This window comes from Cupressus sempervirens, chromosome 9 (genome assembly GCF_028749045.1).
Source record: "Cupressus sempervirens isolate cs-2001-9-10 chromosome 9, ASM2874904v1, whole genome shotgun sequence".
Classification (NCBI taxonomy): Eukaryota; Viridiplantae; Streptophyta; class Pinopsida; order Cupressales; family Cupressaceae; genus Cupressus; species Cupressus sempervirens.
Genome location: NC_143126.1, coordinates 37,536,355 through 37,555,931, shown reverse-complemented (window position 1 = coordinate 37,555,931; position 19,577 = coordinate 37,536,355). Strand labels below are relative to the sequence as shown.

The following is a 19,577-nucleotide window of genomic DNA, read 5'->3' as shown; positions in this document are numbered from 1 at the left end:
AAATTAAAAATAAAGTAAATTTTCACCTTGGAAATTAAAGAGGAGAATCTACTTGTATATATAAAATATTGTACAAAACTATGAAAATCTAAAACTATTGGGGATACAGAACCTTTATAGTGATATTTTTAGATTCTACAAATTTGGGTTCCTAAGCAGAGAGATGATTTCCTAGGTCTAGGTTGATATGGGTTCAAGGATGACTTGAGTCATGGTTGAGGTCATCCTTGATCTATTTTTCATAAATACATTAAATTTTGAAACTTTGGGCTTTTAACTTAAAATGTTGATATACAAATCTTAATAATATAACATAAAAACATATAAATCTATACCTAGAAGTGAGAAAAAGTATTTTTTTAAGGGGAGAGGTGGTTTTTCACAATCAAGCCCCAATTTATGAGTTAACCTTAAATGAAAAATTATGTAAAAAGAAAGACAAATTCAAATATTTTCCATGTTTGTTTAACCTTTATGCATTGATATGAAACCTCTTTCGAAAAAGATGTATGAATGTTTATACGTAGATGATACTAATGTAGGATGTGTCCAAAAATGAAAATATATTATCTTATACCAAATTATAAATTTGTGAATGAAGATATGCTATTGAAATTCTTGAAGGTTTGAACTCTAAAATTCTTTCTTGAATATAATATACCTTGAATGAATGTCGCTCTCAAAGTAACATGGAATTTGTAGCAATGAATTTCTTAATGGATGGACATAGGCCCTTTGATTTGAGAAAAAATACATCAGGCAAAGGATGACATAGGCCCTTAATATGAGATTTTTGGGCCTTGGGATATCTTCTATGGTTTGGGAGATGAAAAGAAGGTTGCCACAAGTGTATAGAAACTTGATTATATAGAGTATTATGAGCATAAGTGCATTCATGAATCTATGTAATCATTAAATGTAAGGACTATATCATATTGTAATTTCTAGTACCAAAATACAAATAAAAATGCTCCAAAAAGGATTGAACCAAAATAATTAATATTGATCCACCATATGTTGAACATTAGATAGAACCAAAACCAAAAAGACAAGGATTGTAATTTAAGGCATTTCTTTGGTGAACATCTCTACTGACATGCCAAGCCTATTAGTAAATATCAACCAATATAATAAAATAATTAATATGCATATGATATGTTCACATCAATGATAACCATTTGTGAAAAATGATGTGAACACCATTAACTTCCCATTATAAGAACTACATCAATGGATCTCCTAACAATAAAGCTTACAATTTTCTACACACCATGAGAGAACATAAAACTAAAATGAATCCCTATACACAATGAGACACATTTCTTCAAAAATTATACATTTGCATTTAGTGTTCTTAACACCTCTTTGAGTTTTGCATATGAGATGTCTTTCCTCTAAAAGTGAAAATGTGTTTTAAGTCACCTATCAAATGCCTCAAAAATTATCATGCAAATGCTCCCTCCTCTAGTTCTCAAATAGCCAACTAAATTATTACCAATGAATATGAATATTGCAAGTGCACCTAGAATAATATTTCCATCTCGTATTCTTGGAAGTGGAAAATTCAATTCTAGGCCTCGTATTTCCTTAGGGACATAAGTATGCATAGCCCCTCTTTTCCTTAACGATACAATTAGGATGTTTCTCAAGAAATCAATAATCTTTTAGAAAGAACCTCTTTCAATATAATAGTTATCCTCCTTCTTACATTTCATCCAACCTATGATAATGCATTTTTTACTCTCTCTAAGACGATCTTGATTGGAAGCATTCTTACCATGGAAAAAATAAAGATTTCAAGGAGATTGTGTCATTGAACAAGAACGACACTCCTTGAACTCTATAATCCAAAATAGAAACCATATAATTCATATCTTATGGCCTTAAAATTTTATCCATTCTATACTTCCATTTTTTTCATCAAATAACAAATTACTAAAGAGATGTCTTCTTTTGCAAAACTATCTTTTTTACTGAAGACGTTTTATTGTGAAGAACAACCAAATTCCTTCCTTGAAGTTTAAACTATGGGTGTAATAAAACAACATCTTGAGTCTCAATATTTTTTTGATAACCTATCATCTATTGTAATTCCAAAAACCACCTACTTTGTCTTAGGAAGGAATTCACCTTGGCAAAAATTAATGAATTGTTGTACTTTGAAATGCATTCTGATTAACTATCTTTCACAACCTAATATATGAAGTTAAAATTTTTAAGAAATTATTGAGACATAAATTACCCAAAGATCCATTAAATCCTAGGTTCATATATGTTCACATCATATAGCATAAAACATTTTTAAGTTTGCAACATTATTTTAAACATACTCAAAACTTTAAAACTCATCTCTCATGTTCATGAACAAGATTAATTTTAGAGGAAACTACCACTTTGTGAAGATAAATTACCTCCTTAATTATTCCATAGAACATATGGAAGATGCTAAAAGTGTCCAAAGACTCTCTAAAAACCAGGTTGTAGATGTGAGTATCAAAAAATGTGCCTTGTAATACAAAGACTTTAGACAATAGTTATGTTTCTAAAATGCCATAAATGAAAGTGGATATATAAACTCTAGGACTTGTTGATCATTTTTAACATTTGCATTATATTAGAAATGAATTAACTTCTTTGAGAGGATACTCAAATGCATAAATTTATTGCATGTAATTGAAAGTTCCCTTAAAACAATACCTCCATACGTTGTCATATCTAACACTATTGATAGAGACCTTACTACATGAGGTTGCACATTTACAAATAAAACATTATCTTGAAGATAGAAATCAATTAGGTGAATCTTTAGTCATTGAAATACACATAAAATTATTTGTGAAAAAATCTACTCTCTCCATTATAGATTATGGAGCTATGTAGAGTACCTTGATATCTATGTACATACACACATATCTTTGTGTACATAAAAAGACACATGCATGCATAAATGTGCACACACATATGTGTCCATATATTTATATCTACATATATAACCACATTTGTGTGTCTCTATCTATATACAAACTTAATCTATATGCATTAAGGTAAGAGTCCACCTTAAATAACCTTTGATTTTATTTTCCATAGGAATTTTATATGCTCAGAAATAGATGAAAAAATAAGAATGAGTCTTGTGAGATGGAAGAAAGTTTGTAAGAAAAAATCTTAGGAGGGGCTGAACCTGGGGAGAATATGAGACTTAAATAAGGGTCTCATAGATAAGATTGGATGTAGACTGTCCTAGGACTCAATGGGATGGTGTCAAATTATAAGAGCCAAATATTTACTTGGAAGACCTTTCAACTAGGTTTTATATAATGTTGACCTTTCAACTAGATTAAGGATTTGGGCTGACATTGTTAAAAGTATGAAGTCCTTAAGAGAATTAGTCAAATGGAGTATTGGTGATAGGCATTCAATTAGGTTCTAGGAAGACAGGTGGATTGGGGATTCTCATCTTACCTATAGAAAATTCTCTACTTTAAGGATCATACTGTTACTAGCTATGGTTCCAGGGTGATTGATTGTATTCATAATAGAAAATGGAAAGTCCTAAATCTAGGTCATCTTTAAATTGAAGGATTAAATTCTAAATGAGGAGTTGGGGAATCTCCTGAATGAAATTTATATGCCTTCCTTCTCAAACAAGGATAAACTATCTTGGAACAAAAGCTCATCAATTGATATCAGTGTGACATCGTCCTATTACAATATCATTGGTGTAGGATGTTCGTCAAAAATCTAGAGGCATGTTTGGAAGTCTCACTTTCTCCCCAAGATTAATTTCTTTTGGTGATATGTTATGCATAATAGTATCCTCATAATTGATAACCTCAAAAGACAAGGCTTTCATATTGTGAATGGAGTGTCATTTGAAATTGGTGAGAAATTGATTTTGAATGCCACTAGTCATAACTTAGAATGAAAAAATGAGAGCAAATGAGTGAGGGTTGTGGATGAAACTAGCAAGAGGAAATTATTTAGACCTAATGAGGCTCTTAAACATGTTTGTGGTGGGTTTTCTTGTATAAAACTTCCAGGGCCTTGGGATATGACCTGCTATGTGACTATGATGTATATTACACTTGAAGATAGGTTTAACGCTATTTACTATTATTATTTTTCTATCCTTAACCACTTTAGGAATAGGGAATTATATATTTTCCTTAACTTTTATTACATTCCTTGGAATATTGTGTTTGGAATGTGTGTAAGATAATATACAAGGGTAAAAACCTTACCATTTACCATCATTGACCTAATGTTTTGACTCCTTAACTTTTACAAAGGCCTTAATCCTTAGGTGAAAATCCTTGCCCCATCCTCACTCAAAATCATTGATGCTCATCAAACTTCTTCCCCTTCTAAATAAAACCTTGGCGCTCATCTGGCTGCAAGAATTGTTGAATGTGACATTCATCTATCCTAGAATAAACTCTCTTTAGGTATTCAAGCATTCTTAAAATAAGTTCTAGAATATCATTTCTGCATATTTGGTTGACCTTGTAAGAGGAGTTGAAAGATGGATATTATTGTGTTTGGTTGCAATAATTGACATAGGAATTGGAACAAGTTTTTTTAATAATAAAAGTTTAATTTTTTTAGTTTGGTAATATTTTTAATTTTGAAAAAATAATTTATAAAACCTTGCTTTTTTATCAAATTCTTAAAACCCAAATTAGTTTAAGTAACCTATATTTTAGTTTTAAAATTGACTTTATCTGTTTAAAATCATATTCAATACTGTTTATAGCTACTTAAATTCTATGATTTTTAAATATTTATGTTTATTATTTAAAAAATGAAAAAAATATTATTTTAGACTAAAATTTTTGATAGCATTTTCTAAAAAAATTGACGTTAAATATAAGTATAAGTTTGAGTATAATATCAAAACAAAAACCATTTTATTTGTAAATATATTAAAGAAAATAAAAAATACAAATAAGTTGAGGTCATTAATATGATAGTTAAATGGTCTTTCAACATAGTTTTAATTATAAGACTAAACACAAGATTTATTTATAAAGATAATTTATGAAAGTTTATAAAAGATATAGAATCTTATTAGTCTTTTTTGTTATGAAAAAAAATCACATATTAAACTTCAAATAATGCTAACTTTGTTTATAGCTATGATGAATAGAGGAAATAGTCAAAAAAAATAATTTGAGCAATAAAATGGAATCCAATGATAAAGTCATAGATCCAACAAACCATCAAATTGAGTTTAGGAAAAAATGGAATAAGAATAAACTATTTTTATTCTATCTTTTGTTAGGAAGCCCACTATGCTCATTTTGGGGTCAAATTAGGATAGATGAATTCTAATTCTAATTTTGTATTTCGTAAACAAACATCAGATTGTCGAATGAGAGTATTTATATTTTTCTATTCCTATGCAATTCCTACATCGAAATGGGGCCTTGATGATAATGAACCCTCTGCCACTCCGAAGAAGATTAAAATGAAAAAGATAGATGTCCTTGATATGGGAAGTATTAGAGCTATTTCCAAGAAGGGAACCCATAGTTCTAGCAATAGACTGATAGACAAGAATCCTGCTACCCCTCTTAGGTATGAGAAATTAATTAGTTAGGAGTTTGTTGAGAACACCAAGAAAAAAGGCTCCCTTAGATCTAAAAGGAAAGCCACCGGGAGAAACTATGGGGAACATAAAGAGGACAATATGAGTAGTGAAGACAAAGGTTAAAAGACCATGATCAAGGGCCAAGATAGTCCTATGTCATCCCATGTGTCAGATACCTTTAAAATTGAGGGGTGAAATAGGAGATCAGGAGATGACCACCTCCTCAATTAGGAACCTGAACATAGAAACTCAAAAGAAAGAGATAGAAAAATATGGAGACTTAGGTTGAGAATTATGTGGGGGATAAGAATTAGAAGGGGGATAATCTCAGGCCTTGAAAAATTGTTGATAAACATCCTCCTATTAAGGAGGATTTATCGAAGTTGGAGGATACCTTCATTAGTCCCATCAAGAAGAACAAGGACCTATAAGAATAGTTTTATAGGGTGGCTGATTTTTTTATTCATTTCATGCATTCAATGGCTATTTCATTTCATCTTCTATAGGCTGGGAAGGAGGAGATCAATGACACAAAAGATATGGAGACTAGTCGCTCTCTCTATGACTTCACGGAGGATGATCTACTGCAGCTCTTGTTGGAGAACCCAAACAATAAAAGGGAGAAGAGTTAGCTCATGGTCCGTTGTCTTTTATTTTTGGTGCTTTATGTTTACAGGTTTTTGTTTGGCCCATGGGGCTCTTTTTGTGAAGAATCGCTAGAATTTTTTTGATGCCTAGAAACTTAAATTGGGCTATGTTTATTTGTAATTATTACAATCGGTTAAGTGTTTACTATAGTAGTTTTAGATATAAAAATATTTTAGCTTGGGAGTTTTTGATATTAAGGAATGGGGTTGTTTAATTAGATGGTAAGGACTTCCAATTGATCTTCAACCTTGTTTTTCATCAACCTTGTTTTTTTTCTCTAGGTTGACCCCCATTTTGACTTTGAAATATTTATCTAAAATATAACATAAAAATGTGACATATGAACATGTCTTATATGTGCGTGAATCACCTTCCTTCTCTCTCAGACAAACACGTTCCTATGTGTTAAAATATGAGTCCATGTTAACCAACATTTGATTTTTAAGCTGAGAGGCTTCTAAATGGGAGCATTCATCATTGTAAACAATCAAGCATTTTGAAAAAAATTGACGTGCATTGAAAAGTCTTACGCTGCTGAGATAGCTAACTCAGAGCATTTCCACAGGAAGTTAAAGAATCCACCGAAATGTGGTTGCCGGCTAATAGAGCAGCATATGACAGCAATAAAAAGACATTTTATCAGGAAGTTAAAGCGTCTGCCAGCTAATAGAGCGTTAATTGAATGAATAATAGTGGAGGATAATGGATGTAGTAGATTAATGTTATCAGCTCTGTGCAAATGGAAAAAAAGGCAAGAGTTGAACAGATCCATTTGAATGAATTCGAGAATAAAGCATGCATCTAGGGTCATTATCCACGAAAGTCTAACTTCATCCCATTCAACGGTTGAATCTTCATAGATATCTCTGATCTCAGTATCTAGCTCGCGAACCTTCATGACTAACTATTTTCTAGTGTTTATACTAGGGATCCTTTGCAATGTTTTGTCTAATGCTTGGAGCTTGTACTGGTCCATTATAGCCATCTCCTTATCTTTCTTGTGATGAAAAGGCCCAAGAAAGACAACCAGAGGATCATAAACTTCTCCATTGTCTTTCGTTACAGATTCAGGCACCCGATATATAGATACACCAGTGACTGTTTTCCTTTTTTTTGTTAGAAATAATAATTTCTACACTAACCCATCATTAAATGTTTCTAGAAGTTTAGGTTTAGGTTAGGTTTAGGTTGTCAACTATAGCAGTTTCCAAAATCTTTTAGGTTATTGTCTTGTCGGAAAATGCTAGAGATTTCTAGAGAATGTAAACTTGCAAATAAAAGGAGTATTGTGTATTCATTTTTAATCAATCAAGAAAAAGATAATCAAATATTGTGTTGTAGCACATCTATTGAATTTCATATTTTATTGTGCCTCTACCCACCTAACAAGTGGTATCAGAGCCAAGTTTAGAGCCAAGTTAAGAAGAGATGTTTGAAGGATTGTACGTAAGGAGGACTATAGCAGAGAAAGCTATTGTGAGATTAGTAAGTTTCTTATTGCCCTATTTAGGGTTTGTTATATCCATGAATATTGTTTATAAGTATTTGTTGAGCATGGCTTCAGGGAGTTTTTAGGCTTCAATTCCTATGTTCTCTGGAAAGAATTATGATGATTGGGCTTTTAGAATGAAGCTTATTTTTTATTCCTATGAGTTATTAGATATAATCTTAACTCATTATGCTGAACCTGTAGATGAGTCTACTTTAAATGTTGACCAAAAGAAAAAGCTTGATGAGAATAGGCAGAAGAGTAAGAAAGCTTTGCAGATTATTGGACAAGCTCTAGATGACTCAGTTCTTGGAAAAATTAAGCCAGCTGTTACAGCCAAGAAAGCTTGGGACATTCTTGAGGCTTCATATCAAGGTAAAAGTAAGCTAAAGATTGTCAAATTGCAAGCACTTAGAAGAGAATTTGAGAATTTACAAATGAAGTAGTCCGACTCTGTAGAAATTTTTTTAAATCATGTTATAAATGTGGTTAATCAAGTAAGGATGAATGGTGATGGGCTTTCTAACCAAAAAGTTGTAGAAAAGATTTTAAGAAGTTTGCCTCCTAAATTTGATAATATTGTGGTTGCAATTGAAGAATCTAAGGATTTAACAACATTTTCTATAGATGAGGTTTTTGGATCCTTGTATAATCATGAAGATAAATTGAACAAGCATAATGGTAATTCACTAGAGAATGCATTCAAAACACAAATGACATTTGGCAAAGGAGGAGGAAATGCTAGATTTAGAGCAAGAGGAAGAGGCAAAAATAATTTTCAAAAAGAAGAACGGAGTCTAGATTCAAGAGAAAGAAGAAATCAATACTCTAGGGGAAGTTATAACAATCAGACATCACAAAGGTATGATAAATCAAATATTTAATGTTATTACTACAAGAAGTTTGGACATTTTGCAAATGAGTTTCGAAAAAACAAGCTAATATCAGTAAGCAAAATGTAAATTTTTCTAAGAGTAATTCTGAGTCATTGCTCATTACTTTTAATGTAGCTCAAAAGAGCACAAATGATTTTTGGTTTTTAGATAGTGGTTGTAGCAATCATATGACAGGCAATGAAGAGTTTTTTGAAAGTTTAGATAGATCAATTAAATCTGAAGTGAAGTTAGGAAATAATGAGATAGTGGAACTGAGTGGAAAAGGCACAATCAATGTTATAACAAAGCATGGTAAGAAATCTATTTCTGATGTATACTTTGTACCTAGTTTGAAACATAATCTTATAAGTGTGGGGCAGCTTAGTCAAAAAGGCTATAGAGTTATTTTTGAGAAAAATTTGTGCACTATATTTGATATGCCTCCTAGTAACATGGTGATTGCAAGGGTAGAAATGAAAAATAATAGAATGTTTCCACTTTGGATGAAGAGCAATATGACTGATGAAGTTGCAGCAAGTTTCAAGGCAGCAAGTCAAGATCAAACATGGATATGGCACTTGAGGTATGGTCACCTAAATCTCAAAGAGTTATCTTTATTGAAAAGAAAGGAAATGGTAAGAGGCTTACCCCCAATTGAAGCATCATTAAGTCCATGTGAAAGTTGTATTTAGGCCAAACATCACAGAGAAAATTTTCCAAAAGGGATGTCATATCGAGCAAGGGTACCTTTAGAAATTGTACATTCGGATATATGTGGTCCAATGAAAACACCATCATTAGGGAGGAGTATTTATTTCTTAATATTTATTGATGACTTTACTGGAAAGACATGGGTTTACTTTCTTAAATACAAATCTGAAACTTTTGGCAAATTTAAAGAATTTAGTACTTTTGTTGAGAAACAAAGTTGTTTACCTATCAAGGTATTGAGATCTGATAGAGGAGGAGAGTATAAGTCAAATGAATTTTTAGATTATTGCAACGATCATGGAATCAAAAAACAATTTATTACTAGTTACACACCACAGAAAAATGGTGTTGTAGAGAGAAAAAACAAGACAATAATGGAGATGGCAAGGAGCATGTTGAAAGGTAAAAATCTTCCTAATGAGTATTGGGCTAAGGTAGTTTCTTGTGCTATTTATATTTTGAATAGGAGTCCAAAAAAGATTGTGAGGGACATGGTTCCACAACAAGCATGGAGTGGTAAGATTCATAGTGTTTCTCATCTCAAAGTATTTGGCTGTATTGCATATCCACATGTTCCTAAAGAAACTAGAAGTATGTTAGATGATAAGAGTGAGAAATACATTTTTGTTGGCTATGATGAGCAATCTAAGGCATATAGGTTGTTTAATCCTATCACTAGAAAAGTCATTGTGAGTAGGGATGTTGTATTTAAAGAAGATAAATCTTGGGATGGAAATATAGATACAAATGTTACAGGTGCTGGAACAATATCATATGATGAGAAGGAGAAAAAGGATTATGAAGATCAAGAGGATCAACCAAGTGACCAAGAAGGAACTCCACCACAAATTCCACAAGGAGATCACTTAGAAATTGAAGTTGAGCATGGAGAATCTTCAAATTCACAAGTAATAATTCAAACCCTAAACTTGCACAACTGAGATCAAGTAAGAAAACTAGAAGGTTAAGTGAGATTTATGAGCAAGGAAGTAAATTAGATTTGCAATCAAAATTTGTTTTATTTACTCAAGATCCTATATATTTTGAAGATGCAATTAAGGAAGAACATTGGATTAATGCATTGAATGATGAAATAGAATCAATTGAGAGAAATGATACATGGGAATTAGTTGATTTTCCTAAGAACAAAGATTGTATTGGTGTAAAATGGGTTTATAAGACTAATTTTAAAGCTAATGGAGATGTAGGCAAATATAAGGCAAAGTTAGTTGCTAAAGGATTTTCACTAGAATATGGGGTTGACTATAATGAGACATTTGCACCTGTAGCAAGACTTGATACTGTCAGAATAGTATTAGCTATTGCAGCTCAAAACAAATGGATGGATCACTCAAAACAAATGGATGGTTCACCAAATGGATGTCAAATCAGCATTTTTGAATGGATATTTGGATGAAGAAGTCTATGTGGAGCAACCACTAGGATAGGAAATAAGAGGACATGAGGACAAAGTTTATAAGTTGAAGAAGGCACTCTATGGATTGAAGCAAGCTTCAAGACCCTGGTACAGTAGAATAGATTCATACATGATGGAGAATGGATTCAACAGAAGCACCAGTGAACCTACATTATACACCAAGATCAATGAACAAGGTTAGATTTTGATTGTTTTTTTATATGTTGATGATTTGATCTTCACAGGTAATTTATCTATTGACACGTTTAAATCAGCAATGAAAAGGGAATTTGAAATGACAGATCTAGGATTGATGAAATATTTTCTTGGCATTGAAGTTACTCAAAATGACAAAGGAATTTTTATTTTCCAAAGTAAATATGAAAAAGATATTTTGAAAAGATTTAGATTGATAAATTTCAATTTAGTTTCTACACCTATGGTAGTAGGTGCCAAATTAAATAGAGAAGATATTGAAAAAGATTTTGATTCAACTATATTCAGAAGATTGGTTGGTACTTTGATGTATCTCACTACTACTAGACCAGACATTATGTATGGAGTGACTTTAATCTCTAGATTCATGGATTCACCAAAGACCTCACATTGGCAAGTAGGAAAAAGAATTTTGAGATATATTGCAGGAACTATGAATCATGGCATTTTATATTCCACTTCAGATGATTTTCAGTTAGTTGGATATACAAAAAGTGATTTTGTAGGGAATATTGAGGATATAAGGAGTGCATCTGGATATGCATTTCATCTTGGCATAGGTGTTTTAGCCTGGCATCAAAGAAGCAACCTGTAGTAACTCTCTCATCAGCTAAAGCAGAGTATGTAGCAAGAACACCATCAACATGTCAAGCAGTATGGATGTGAAAGATTTTGAAAGACTTAATACAAGCTCAAGATGGACCTACTACAATCTATTGTGATAACAAGTCTACTATTGCACTTTCAAAGAATCATGTGTTTCACAAGAGGACAAAGCACATTGACACAAGGTATCACTTCATTAGAGAGCTAGTTAATAGGAGAGAAATTAATCTACAACATTGCAGATCAAAGGAGCAAGTTGCAGATATCTTCACCAAGGCCTTACCACAAGTACAATTTGAAATTTTGAAGGAGATTGTGAGAGTTATAAATATTAAAGAAGTTTTGTAATAATTTATAGTAGAAATTAGGGGGGAGTGTTAGAAATAATAATTTCTACTCTAACCCATCATTAAATGTTTCTAGAAGTTTAGGTTTAGGTTAGGTTTAGGTTGTCAGCTATAGCAGTTTCCAGAATCTTGTAGATTATTGTCTTTTTGGCAAATGTTAGAGATTTCTAGAGAATGTAAACTTGCCTATAAAAGGAGTGCTGTGTATTCATTTTTAATCAATCAAGAAAAAGCTAATCAAATATTGTGCCGCAGAACATTTATTGCATTTCATATTTTATTGTGCCTCTATCCACCTAACATTTTTGTACTCTTCAAATTCAGGATCATCTTCTAGCTGATCAAACCATGACTTAGGTTTTCTTTTCACTTCCAATGGTTACTACCATACTCCATCTTGAATATCTACTATTCTGACACATGCTAAATTGTTTTCACCTTCCATAAATACTTCCTGAAAAATTGAACAATCTAATGAACTTAATTCAAAAGAAAAGGATGGGGAATTAGAGAAAAAATGTATCCTTCAAAATCTATGCAAACGTCCCCAGATTTACTACTCGAAAAGTAACAAGCTGACATGGCGTACAAATGATGAGAATAATCAATTTAGATAGATTTAATTTTAGAATACATTAAAAATAAAATTTTCCAGCACATTCTTTGAGATAGGCTTTTTTCTGTATCTCAAGGAAACTAAATAACAACATGCTTTCGGAGCCATTACTAGCTTCCACAAAACATGTGAGCCAGTACATAACAACATGTTTTTGGAACCATTACTAGCTTCCACAAAACATTTGTGCGAGTACATAATAATTTCAATGATCATTAGAATTTTCTAATAAATCAATACTGTTTTTACAAATTTCTAAAATAACAAAATATATATACTAATAATTGATAATACGTATTAATAGTTGATGACTTTTTAGCTTTCTTGGTTTCTTATTGATCTATTTGTGCTAAAAGTACTTTTTTTTGGTGAGTTGTTTTTGGGGATGGGTGACTGTTTCAAATTGACACTTTCCAACCATTTCACACTCCACAACCTCTATAGACAGATCTGTAAATGTTCAAATGTTAAAACCTTAGCTTTTAAACTCTTTTTTCTACTACCTTCGGTTACAGTTTAGAGGAACTAGATGCATGAAGTTAATCTCTTCCCCTTGCTGTTTTATTTATAGTTTATAAACTCTTTGTTTGTTGCTTTTTCATAGGCTTCCTCTCGACATCTTTGCTTTATTTTTTATGGTAGTTTTTCATATGAATTTATTGCAAATATAATATAAAAAGAATTAAAGCACGAAACTTAAAATTATGATAGTTCACAGGGAAGGAAGGTTCCTCGAAGTTAAGATAGGGCCAAAAAAAACCAAAGGTGACTCTATAGAGACAAAATTACCACACTTCAAACTTTTTCCTATATTGTAAGAGGAAATTTAAAAGTAAAAGCATCATTCAGCCTTTCAACATAGTTTGGATTCTAGAAATGAAGACTCCCAATAAAAATGTTATAAAGGGAAGAACTTAAGAGAGAGATTCTTATTTTTACTATTTAATGAGAATGTTTACATCTAAAAGGAATTTGGATGAAAAGTAATGCTATTAGTCTTAAAACTTTTTTTTCTATATTTTTATTGAGTGAATAAGAAAAATAAAAAGAATTATGATTGTATCAAAATTTCTATGTTTTACATATGTTCATTGGGACAGGGTTGCGTGCATTAGTATTTCTTGTCTAAATCTTAATTGTCATTTTTGTCATTTTTAAAAATTGAAATTTTCATCAAGTCTTTTAAGTTTAAAGCTCTTTTGTTAAAATTAAAATTAAAATTATTTATTTTAATAATTAATTAAACTTAATAATTGAATATATATATATATATATATATATATATATATATATATATATATATATATATATAAAAGCTGAGAGTTATCCTTCTTGAGGTGCCTATTTTCATAATCTAACTCAGTGTAATAGGCGTATGACAGAGATAACTCTCGACTTATATATATATAAACTAGTTGTTAATGAGCTAAATTATTTATCAAAAATATATGATATAGAAATGGAATATATTAATCCATCTTAATCAACATTTAAGCTTCTTCTTTTAATATGTAAACTATTTATGTGACATTGAATATATGAATCCATCTCAATCAACATTTAAGCTATATGTAAACTATTTATGTGACAAATACAGTGATGTAAACAGATTTAACGCTTTCACCCCTCTTCTCTCACTACTTTAAATTGTCGATGAATGTAAGCATTCGGACAGCTTTAAAAAGATTCTGAAACGACGTTTTGTGATGTAGTGAGTTCGAATTTCAAATGTTTCAACAAAACCCACCACTTTGAGATCCAAATTACCACGCGGAGTTATAACTGTGGAGGTCGATTGTGGACAAGTAACATCGAAAAGTAATGGTGAGTGTGGTATTAGCACTCAATTCCTTTGAAAAGCATCGCAATTATACACCTATATTTGACTATGAATGTGAATTCGCCGGACCCCAAGTTTTCAAACACAATTTGGAAATAAGAAAGAGAAAACCGAGTAAACGCGTTTCACCTGGCTATTTTCAGTTGTGTCTGACTATAAAAGCAGAAGAAAGACTTGTTTGGGAGCATTATAAAACAAGGGGAAAAAATGGCACCTTCGGCCTGTGCAGCTTGTCGGTATCAATGCAAGAAATGCTCAAATGAATGTTTGCTGGCTCCTCATTTTCCTCCAGACGACCTTCAAAGGGTTGCGATCCTTCCTCAGCTCTACGGAATCAGCCGTGTTGTCAAATTGCTTAAAGTAACGTACCAAACATCATTTTTTTGGCTTTCAAACGTCAGATAGAATTTCACTTTCATTAGCTTTAATTCTGTGCATCAAATTGGATTCTTACGATAACATGAGAAGCATTTGGAGTTCTATTCCTCCACAGTCTGCTATAATTGGGTAAAACAGTTTCAGGAAGTGATCAAACTAAAGAATTTCTGTAAAATTTCCATTTCAGGAAGTTAACTTCAATCAATATTTGAGTAGGCTGCATAAATGGACTCAAAGTTTTGATTACTCATTTGTTATTCCTCTCTGTGTGCATGGCTGGATGTAGCCTCCTTGTGTAACATTTTCTTCTCATTTCCGGTAGTTTCATATGGGCTCCGGTTTGACTGTCTTTTAAGATATTTTGCAGGATTTTGAAGTGGTACTAGTCTCACAGGTATCTAAAATATGGACTAGGGATCACTGGGATGTACTTTTCAATTTTTCTTTCTTTCTGTAATTTCAATTGATAAAATAATAAAACATGTTTTAAGATTGAATATTGAGATTATAATTAGAAGACGGTTGATTTGATCTATTTGATCGAACCACTTGACCGTTCGATCAAAAAATGATATTAACAGGTGTTTTAGGATTAAATTAGTAAAATAATGATACTCATGATTTTGATGTGGTATTGTTGTTCAACGTTTAATCATTTTTATAATAGTTTGATCCTAGAATGATATTTCCATTTTACATCTGAATTACTAAAATAATAAGATTGATGGTTTTGATGTGGTATTTGTAATAGAATGTTAAACAAGAACAAAGAGTAGATTTAGTGAAGAGTTTGGTGTATGGAGCAAGAGCCAGAGTAGAGGATCCCAATTATGGGTGTACAAGAGAAATCAACCAATTACAGAAGCAGATTGCTGAACTGGAATCTCAGCTGGCACACATGCAAGAAGAGCTCCTTGGTAGGCATTTTGCACATGACAAGATTGTATCTCCTGTCACCATTGGATATGATGCCGTTGGAAATGTTTTGTGTTCTACAGTGGAAGAAAATGAATATAAAATACGTGAGGAGGTGGATCCAATGTTGTTGTGGGAATCTGTATGGCAAGTATAAACTTTAGGGGAAAATTTTTGGGGCTATTTTTCCTGCGGTTTTTATGCAGGTTCACATGTTGTAATTATTCTTGTCTTATTTTTGTAAGAAGAAAAAATCTTCTATAAATAGTTGGCTAGCCTCTTGCTATGCAAATGAGGGTCTTGAAAAAAGTTTGCACAATTTATCTTGCCTAGTCTAGTACTTGACTGTGTATGACTCACTCAAATTATCTTACCTAGTCTAGTACTTGATTGTGTATGACTTACTCAAATCTTACTCAATTACATACATATCACTATCTAGGAACCACAAGGCACTTACATGTCTTCAATTGAGTCTTACTTGACCAAATACTATTCAGCTAGAATAACACATTTAGCCTAAAATGTGATAAGTTATTATTCTTTTACCCAAATACCTTGTTGTCTTACTTATAGATGTTGGAGCTTCCATGTTCACTCCTTTCTTTCTATCTTTTTTTTTCCTTTCCCTAAAATGAGTTATATTTTGTCTATAGTTCATACTCATTGTGCTTCTTAGGAGTCTTCTTAAACTATTCATCGACCTTCACATTCACATTATCAACTATCTTTCTCGGTATTTTTGTTATAACACTAGTGATTCTTAGTCCTTATAGAGTATCCTATAAATATACCTTCATTAGCTCTATTGTCAAATTTTCAAATTTGTCTTCATCTTTCTTAATGTAACATCTACTTCAAAACATTCTAAAATATTTAACTTTAGGCTAGAGAATTATGCCATAAAAACATAAATGTTCTAACTAAATCTAATTCACTTGGATAATATCTGCATTGATTAATGTTGGCTTATATGAAGCCATTATCCGTGTCAATAATCACTTATCGGAATGCAAAATCTGAACTAGCTATCTTAGTGATTGGTATAATGTGCAAACATCTAGTTATTCATTTTATTTATTAACTATCTAAAACAATAACTAATATAATATTTCAACATTCCCCGTCTTATTATACTGATCAAACAGGAGTAGAATTTGCAAGGGTTTCAAACCAACCCTCTAGAAAATTTGATGAAGTGCTTTCACCAATCCTCCTCACTCACTCAAGAATCACCAAAATGACTCAAAATAATAGATCTCTTGAATGCAAAGTCTAAATCTATCTTTATAATGCAAGTGTCCCCATGTCCCCTACACATTGAGACTCATTTTCTTTGAAATTCCACATCTCCTTCAATTGTGTCTAATTCCTCCTCCAGTGATACACATGAGACACCTCTCATCGAAAACTCCACATCTCCTTTGAGTGTGTCTAAGGCCTCCTCAAGTTCTATAGAAAAATTCACAATTGATATGTCTGCACATAAGACATTTTCTATGAAATTCTAATGTCCCCTCCAATGTTGTTGAAAAAATCATCACTGATATGTCCACTCATGAGATGCCTTTCCTTAAAAAAATCTCCTCTAACTGAGTCTAATGCCACCTCATGTCCTTGAAAATTCATAAGAAAGTGCCTCTCCCCCATCTATTCCTTGGATGAACAATCATGCTTTGTGTCCCCTCTTCTCTATTGGGAAACAAGTATGTAAAATCCCCTCTTTCCTTTGGGGTGAATCTTCCAAGTTGTGGCTTTATATGGAATTGTTAAGCTATCTCAAGTTTATAAAAACCCTCCTACCTCTAGCCTCTTAGTTGATATCTTGTTACAATTTTTTCCATTTGAGAAATTATGCTACTCTATGAAAACCTTTCTATATATGATGAAGATGATTTGGAAAACACAAGCAACATATGACATCTATATGAAGAGGATAGTGTTAATTAAATGATGGACCCATACCTCAAAAAATAACATAATTGTTACATTAAACTCTTTAATAAAAAAAACATGTGAGCCTTTCAAAATAATTAAATTCTTTACATAGATGACATGAAGGTTACAAGAATAAAGTGATATGAGTGTAGTGGCTTCAAAGGATGATCCATATACTAGTTCAATGAAAAGTCACTTTTTAATTATTATGCCAATTTTATGCTTGTACACTCTCCTACAAGTAATATTTGATCTTCTCTATTTAGGTCATTTTTTTTAGCTAAGAAACTATTTACATCAATTAGTTTGAAGACATTCAGTAGATAGAGAGTTACATAGTTTCAAACAAGATTTATTTGACAACTTTCATTATCCTCTATAACATATCACTATGTTGTAGAGAAGACATCTACCATTTTGTAAAAATATATCCTTTTGTAACATTTAGCTACCAAAAAAGAATATGTTCACCAATCATCCATCTATAAGAACAAGAGTGGTTTATTATATGAATAACTTGACTAAAAAAAAAACTACATAGTAGACACAAACATAGGAATTTAAGAATCTACTAAATGTACAATACCACTGAACCGCACAAAACACATTAAAAAATCGTACACACATTATATAATAACCATCCATGGATTAATTCGTCATTTTCCTCTCTCTTTGTTGATAAGATTCAACTTACTATGGGCTTGTCCCATCAACTTGATCACTTCGTTGATCTTGATAGGGTTGTCTAATGCCCTTTCTCTATTTCTTCTTGTTTGTCTTTCAGCTTCAATAAATTTTCACCCCTCCATTTTAAAAAAAAAATTTGACTTAACAAAAAATGGAGGAATACCTACAAGTTGAAAATTGCATCTTCCACCACACTGACTAACAAAAAAATGTAGAGATCTACATGCTTTCCACTCAACAAAAACTGTGAGAAGATTATAGGAAGCACACTCCATACAAAATCACAACAATCATTGCTTTCTTCTAAACATGTTATCTTTTTTGGCATTCTCTTCCATACTAATTCCATTTCACTAAATGGAAAATAAACCTTCTTAAAGAGAAATAAAAATTCTTATAAGCCTAGGATATAAATGTGTGCATACTATCTTTCCTTCAATTAGGATTCCCAGATTTAGATTAATTGATTCTTTCAACAGAGGAGGGGTTGAAGCTCCATCATATGTGCATAAATCAAGATGCTTGGATATCAAATGAGAGAATCATAGTAGAAAATTTAAATGTATTGAGTAAATTTGATTCACTTGGATGATATCTAAGTTGATTAATATTGGCTTACATAAAGCCATTATCCATGTGTATAACCACTTATGAGAATGTAAATTCCCTAGTAACTAACTTATTTGTTTGACACCTTTCACTTTCATCTATGAAATGTTACTATTTTGTAGAGAAGTCATCTACCATTTTGTATAGATTTTTTTGCATTTCTAACAAATAACTACAAAACAAGCATGTGTTCACTAATCATCCCTCTATAAGAACAAGAGTGGTTTATCATATGAATAACTTGACCAAACAAGGAAATTACATAGTAGATAATAACATACAAATTTAAGAATCTACTAAATGTTCAATGCCACTAAATAGCACAAAAATTTTAAAAAATCTATTAACGCATAATAGAATAATTATCCATGGATAAATTTATCGTTTCCCTCCCTCTTTCATTATTGGTTTAGCCAAAAATGGAGAAACATCTACAAGTTGAAATCTATATCTTTCACCACACTTTGACAAAAATATAGAGATCCACATGCCTTCCACTCCAAATAAATTATGATAAGATTATAAGAAACACACCACGTATAGACTCACAACAATTATTGTTTCTTTTGATCAAGAATAGGCATATTCATGGCACAATCCTCCATATTATTTCCATTTCATTAAATGTTGAGTGGACCTTTTTTTTTAAAATCCTTATAAGCTCATGATATCAATGCATGCATATTATCTCTCCT

The 19,577-nt window shown here is 31.6% G+C and overlaps 1 protein-coding gene across 1 annotated transcript; it reads left to right on the top strand.

The window, feature by feature from the left end:
• Positions 1 to 14,550: 14,550 nt before the first annotated feature.
• On the top strand, positions 14,551 to 15,805 carry LOC149537489 (LOB domain-containing protein 23-like). The gene is made up of 2 exons (XM_089802067.1): positions 14,551 to 14,715; positions 15,485 to 15,805. Exons 1-2 carry the CDS (start codon positions 14,563 to 14,565, stop codon positions 15,803 to 15,805), a joined length of 474 nt encoding a protein of 157 aa, XP_089658193.1. The 5' UTR covers positions 14,551 to 14,562.
• Positions 15,806 to 19,577: the final 3,772 nt, after the last annotated feature.

Bases quoted from the DNA above. Each gene is read 5' to 3' on its own strand.
- LOC149537489 (XM_089802067.1), top strand. From the start codon at position 14,563: ATGGCACCTTCGGCCTGTGCAGCTTGTCGGTATCAATGCAAGAAATGC. The intron at 14,716-15,484 runs GTAACGTACCAA...TATTTGTAATAG, and splicing joins GTGTTGTCAAATTGCTTAAA to AATGTTAAACAAGAACAAAG.